General features: G+C 31.7%; 1 protein-coding gene across 1 annotated transcript; it reads left to right on the plus strand.

Annotated features, from left to right (window-relative positions):
• Positions 1–555: 555 nt before the first annotated feature.
• On the plus strand, positions 556–1638 carry LOC149177073 (uncharacterized). Its single transcript, XM_089421659.1, has one exon. The coding sequence runs from the start codon at positions 556–558 to the stop codon at positions 1636–1638; it is 1083 nt and encodes a 360-aa protein (XP_089277785.1).
• Positions 1639–6904: the final 5266 nt, after the last annotated feature.

Below are 6904 nucleotides of genomic sequence, written 5' to 3' on the forward strand. Positions count from 1 at the left end.
TGAATGTGTAGGTGAGACCAATGGGAATTCAGTCAGACTAGATGGAGCACCTAATGAGATCACATCATGAACAAAACCTTTCAAACCAAAACAAATTTGTTGTGTTGTGAGCATATCTATATCCATTGCATAGTTTGCATGACTCTACTTATCTACTATTATCCTCTAGTTGTGTTTGCTCCAAAAAAACACATGGGTGAGCCCAATGTAATGATTAAGATCTACATAAATTAATAGTTGAGTGTAATTTTGAATATAAGAGTTAGGGTTTAAACGAATTAAGAATTAAAATCCCTTAATGTTTATAAGAATGAAGTTTTATACCATTAGGAATCATAAATTTCGAGTATTAAGCAAAATTATTAAGATTAAAAATGATAATGATGGTAAATAATATACCTTATACAGGAGTCACTTCTTCATCACTTCCATAGAAATGGTATATTTTATTGGGATAGGCTGATAGCAGATTGGCTCGGCCCAATACCTCGATGGAAAGATCCAGAAGAATTACACATTCCCCAAGAGCTTGCACAGCAATGGATTAGCGTTAAGATGAGGCTTCAGAGCGGCGGACTCTTCAGGACAAGAGACTCTGATTTCTTAACCTGGAATATCCCTATGGAGGCAGAGAAAATATCAGTCAAAGGTATTTACCTGAAGCTGATAAAACAACACTCTTCTGGATCTCCAATTTTTCCTCCTATCTTCTGGAAAGATCGCTGCCCTATGAAGATGATCCTCTTCTCATGGCTCGCTTTTCACAATCGAAACCTGACATGGGAGAACTTAATGAAGCGGGGATGGGTCGGACCTAACTTTTGTTCTTTATGCAGAGAAGATGAGGATTCAAATTTACATTTATTTCTGAAATGCAAGCAATCAAATCTCATATGGAAGGAGTTAGAAAGAGTTTATGGATTCAAGTTAGATATGAATGTTTCGATCCAGGGATGGTTCTTAGAATGCAGTAAGCGAAATATCCTATGGCGTAGAATTTGTATCTTATCCATGTGGATTATATGGAAATGGCGGAACTCCTGTATCTTCAACCACTCAAAAATTTCATTTGCTAAATCATTTGACTCAATTTCTGTATATCTGGAATCGCTCCCACTGAAGAAAACAAGGAACAATTGCAATCCCTCAGCCAGGTCTTCTCCTACTGTTCATTCACAGCATACAGCATTTTTTGACGGGGCTGCTCAAAGGGGTCAATGTGGATGTGGATTCCACATCAAGATATCTGAAAAATCACATTTTTCTTCCTTCTGGCATGGTGGACAGGGTTCCAACAATTTGGCAGAAGCCATGGCTCTCACAGGTCTTTTAAAATTTTGTATATTCCTTGGCATACCGCAGGTGGCCATCTATGGTGATTCTAAGCTTCTGATAGATTCGGTTAACAGGAAAAATGTCATTCTGGCTCAGCATCTGTCCGGATGGCGTGACAGAATCAACTTCTATTGGAGCAGCATGGAGCAGTGCTCTATTCATCACATCTACAGGGATAAGAACTCTACAGCTGACTCCCTCTCCAAAATGGGTCTATCTTCTGCTCCTGGATACTGGCATCTTGAGATAGTATCAGATGATACTACTTATCAGATCAGTGATTTTGTTTTACCAGATTTTTAATTCTCTATCTGCAAGACAGTTCCCATATATAGAAAATTTTGGAATCAGATAGCTGTAGATTAGCTTCATAAATATATGTTTCTCTATGTAGATCACAGGTATTTTGAATTTTGTAAAAATTTAGAATGCATGAACGCTAATCTGAAATCTGAGGATGTATCACAGCTACTTTATATTTCTCATATAATATATCTAATTTTTTTCCTCTGAAAAAAACTTATATGATGAAGGAACAAAATATTTTATAAATTATATTATCTATAAATTAAGTTAAAGTATAAATAATTTAATTAAAATTGATAATCATTACATATTATAGTGATTAAAAATTATATGATTAAAAACCATATAAAATATATTACTTTAGCATTTTTAAAAATACTATAAATAATAAATATTAAAAAAATTAAGTGTGAAAGTCATTATATAAACTAATTAGGATCTAAAAACTCTCTTAGATTTGTGAAAAACCCGATTAACCCTAAAGACATGAAAGGAGTTTACTCAATTCCTTACTCATGTGGGGTTCCTTACATTGGTGAAACTGGAAGAGCTGATATTAGGCATTGTCACTCTCGTTCCTCAGCTTTAGCCGAACATGTGCTAAAATCTAGACACCACTATCACTCTCGTTCCTCAGCTTTAGCCAAACATGTGGTAAAATCTAGACACCACGCGTGCATTGAGGATACCCATGTCATCGCTAAGATTAATCATTTCCATCATAGAAAGCTAAGAGAAGCCATTGAGATTAAGAAAAATGTGATCATTCTCAACAGAGAGGATGTTTAGAACTTGTGCAGAAGCTGGGTCTCAGCATCAATCTTTTTCGTTTTAATTAATAAATATAGTTAGTTTAATAACCACGATGTTGAATAAATATTTAATAAATAAATATTATACCCTTAATATAGTATTTTATTAATAAATCTTGTCTTTTCTCTTTTTAATATTTTTATTATTTAAAATTTTTCTAATAAAACAATTAATATTATTATTATTCTATGAATAATTAATTATTTCACTTTCTCTCCTCGTTAATAGAATTTAATTAATAAATCTAGTTAAGTTATATATATCTATATATATATTATTCATATCTCAAGTTAAATTAAAAAAAAAAAATGAAAAAAATAATTAACAATATAATTAATTTCTCAACAACTTTTCCAACAGTGAGCTATTAATGGCGAGTTTATAACTGCTATTTCCTAACGACTAATTTCAGACATGGATATTGTTCTGCGATTTAAATATTTGCCAAACTTTTATCCTAAAAATGAATAACATTAATTAATTCGAAACATTGACCACATTTCAAAAATATAATTAACTAATAAAACAATACTATTATTAATTAAAATTTACTTCAAATAATGATACATCAATCTATTTAATATATTTTAAAATATCTATATCAAAAAATATATTATACATTAATCATGTGAATTTTGAGTTTTTGAAGTTTTTTTAATTTAAATTTAATAAAAATTTATTCAAATCACAAGTTAAGAATTTTTCTCATATATAATAAAAACAGTTTAAATAATACAAATCAAAATTTCACCTCAAATTTTTTTGCCCAATCTATATGCCTAAAATTACAAAGAATAATATTAAAGACAACTCGTCATTTGCTATTATTCTCTCGCTCTGTCAACTCAGGGGTAGGCCCGGTTTTTACGAAGGAATCGGGATGCAATTATACGATATGGACATTGCGCCCAAATTTTTCGGCAACTCTCTGTACTGCTCAGGTTTGGAATGGAACGGGACCAGCCCTACTTATGCCCTTTTTGTTCGCGTCTTCTGACAGAAGTTGGTACCGCTCAGGGTGGGAATGGGACGGGACCACAGGGATCAAAATTGAACACATCAGAGCCCTTCAAAGGGTCTCTGGCACGTCAGAGAAGTATGGAGAAAATTTTACCAGTGAAAAAAAATTTAAAAATTGATTTTTGTCATTTAAAAAAAAATTGGAATAATATCTTAAAATTTTTTCCGAAGTGCTGTCAAATTGTCAACCTTTTATTTAAATTTCAATTTTTTTGAAATTAGAATTTTAGGAATGTTGAATTTGTAAATTTCTTTTCAAGTTAAAACTTAAATAACATTTCAAAAACAACAGTTTCCTTTTGAGTTGTTTTTTCTAATTGTGCATATGGTGCAAGTTCTTATTAATTATTATGTCACAATTACCTTTTGATACCATTACATTTGGCAGTTTCTGAGTTGCTCCCATTTCAAAAACAACAGTTTCTTTTTGAGTTGTTTTTTCTAATTGTGCATATGATGGAAGTTCTTATTAATTATTATGTCACAATTACCCTTTGATACCATTACATTTGGTAGTTTCAATTGAGAGCGACTAGATGTCAATATGGGCCATGTATTAGGTCTGTAATTTCACTGGGTTGTGCCTTGAAGGCTGTCCAAAGCAAGATTTGACGACGATTTAAGCTGGAGAGGAGCATAGATTCATCATTCAGCAAACCCCTGTCAAGCAAGGTTTAAGCACGATTTATGCTTGGAGAGGAGCACATTCAACAGGCTTCCTAACATACTAGATTTGATTTGTTTGCAGAATCCCAATTCCTGATATGTTTTCATATTAAAAAAGGAGATACCAAAAACATATACACCTTTGTACACTCTTTTGTTGAATCCTAAACATGTTTAGAATTTTACTGAATTTTTTCATTCATGCAATAAACTTAAATTTGATTGCGCTACTTGTATATTGGCTTGAACGTTCTGGTCACAAAAATTTCCTACAAAATTAATCCTTATCTGAATTGGAGTAGGAATATAGGTCTCATATTTATCCATTAATGGTAAATGCATCTGATATATTAGTTGCGGCTCATATCAGACCTGCCTTATACACAACATCCATGGGGTTGTTGTTCCACCATTCTCCTGTGAAAAAATAAAAAGAAATTTGAAAATAATTTATTGTTGTCAATTGAATTGCTCTTTTTTTTATGCTTTTCATTATAAAAGTGCGCCCTGAATATGTGCCCTTCTAAATGAAATTAAGACTTACCCTTCAAATTTGATCACTGGGTCACCAGCCCTACTTATGCCCTTTTTATTCACATCTTCTGACAGAAGTTGGTACCGCTCAGGGTTGGAATGGGACGGGACCAGCGCTACTTATGCCCTTTTTATTCGCGTCTTCTGACAGAAGTTGGTGAGTGTAAAGTCAAACTCAGTCTTTCCCTTGCACATTATTCATTGCAACTTCAGAGCTCCAGAGACTTAGGTATATGTTAAATGTGCAAATAATGATGGTTAAAGCCCATGGACACATGAGTTTCCCATGGACACATCGTTATTTGTATTGGTACGAATTTTGTGTAATATATTCATTTATTAAACTGTATGGTATGAAAGCGACGAATATATTTACTGTGATAATTTTATATAGATTTTAATTATTTTGTAAATAGTTAGTTTTTAATAGTTAATTTCAAGTAATAATGTATTTTTACTATTTATTTTTTAAGATTAATTAATTTTTAATTGGTTTGAAATATTGACTAATTAATTGGTTCAAAATATTGACCAATTCAAAATTACGTGATTAATCCATAAATTATGAATCACGAAAATCTTAAATTTAACATAAAATAATTAAACAATTTCCTAACAAAATTTCAACAACTAAAGTACAATCACCGTGAGATCAATATTGTAATGCTATTAACCATTTAACATTGATGGGCAGCGTTGTTATTTGCGTTGGTAGCGAATGACCGTAGTGAGCAGCGTTATTCTGCATCAACATTCATTGTAAATTTGCATACAGCTGGAAGTGATCTACGACAACACTGCAGCCGTCGAACGCACATAACAGGCGTACAACATTTACGTTTCAGCTGCCACTCTAAGTCGTACTTTTCTCTGCAGATGATTTATTTAACTTTAGGGATTTTGGCAACTTTAATGCTCTGGCAATCCATCAGCTTCGTTAGAGTACACTCTAATGAGGTGGAGGAGTTGTTCAGAAAGTTATGGAAATTTTAGTCATGTTTAGAGAAAATTCGGCAAGGATTTTTTTAAATCGAAGTTATAGTTGTTAAACTTCAAAATTTTAAGTGTCCTAGCCGTTTTGTATGGCACTGAATCCATTTCCACCATCAAAAATATGATTCAAAGACTACCTCTACAAGATTTTTTGAATTTTTTTTGCCCAGATTCGGACCACTTTTAACCTTCCAGGCAATTCCTCTGCCTCGTTAGAGGACTCCATTACTTTATAATGGTACTCAAGGCTTAAATTTAACAGTGGTATATATTGTCTCGCGTATTAATGGGTTTATAGGGTCAGAATTTGTATAATGAATATACTGTCTCACGTATTAATCCGTTTATAGGGTCAGAGTTTGTATAATGAATAGGCCCTTTTCATTAAACTCTATATAAGGATTCTGGTCAATCAGGATATTTTATTGATCATGGATAGAGAAATTCTAGATGATGTGATTTCTTTAAATAATGGTGATGAGTTAACTTGCATTTCGAGATAACAGCCATAGATAATTCTAATTATATCTTTTTGTACTTATAAATTTGACACTTAAATTATGATAATTTTTTTTAATATATATAACTTTCTTTTAAAATAAAACAAACCAGAGAATAAGATTTTTAAATCTGCCCCTCCTTTTCTCAATACCCATTTTGACCGCTTTAACAAAATAAGTTGACAGATATAAATTTTTTTTCCACAACTCTTTTAACACTAAATGTTGGATATTTTTTTTCACTGTATTTGACCACTAGCTGTCAAATTCCATCCCATCCCTTGGCAGAGCTGTTGTCCATTGAGAACGGGCTAGATATTTCATGGATCAGTATAGGTGAAAAAAGTACGAGAAGTTTCGTAGAATTATATTTGAATTCTAGAGTCTCTTAAAGACTCGTAGAATTACGTTTGAACTCCAGAGTGTCATAAAGACGTTGAGCTTTAGACACTGAATTTTAGTATGAAAATTTTTACGTCTGAATTTCAGAATATCTGTTAATGGCGTTGAATATTTTGGAAATTTATTTTATTAATGTTATTCTGTTGAGAAATGCTCTCTAACTTTCTATGGAAGAGATATGAGATATTTCTTCGTTGACGTGGTCAAATTATATATTATTAAAAAACAAATTAAATTAAAAATTTATAATTATAATTAATTATTGAATTAGTTTAAACTTATTTAAATTTTTAATATATCTAATGTTTAAAAAAATGATGAAAACTATTTATTAG

Source organism: Pinus tabuliformis, chromosome 4_1 (assembly GCF_031772625.1).
Source record: "Pinus tabuliformis cultivar Carrire ecotype Pingquan chromosome 4_1, CPIR1, whole genome shotgun sequence".
Classification (NCBI taxonomy): domain Eukaryota; kingdom Viridiplantae; phylum Streptophyta; class Pinopsida; order Pinales; family Pinaceae; genus Pinus; species Pinus tabuliformis.

Bases quoted from the DNA above. Each gene is read 5' to 3' on its own strand.
- LOC149177073 (XM_089421659.1), top strand. From the start codon at position 556: ATGAGGCTTCAGAGCGGCGGACTCTTCAGGACAAGAGACTCTGATTTC.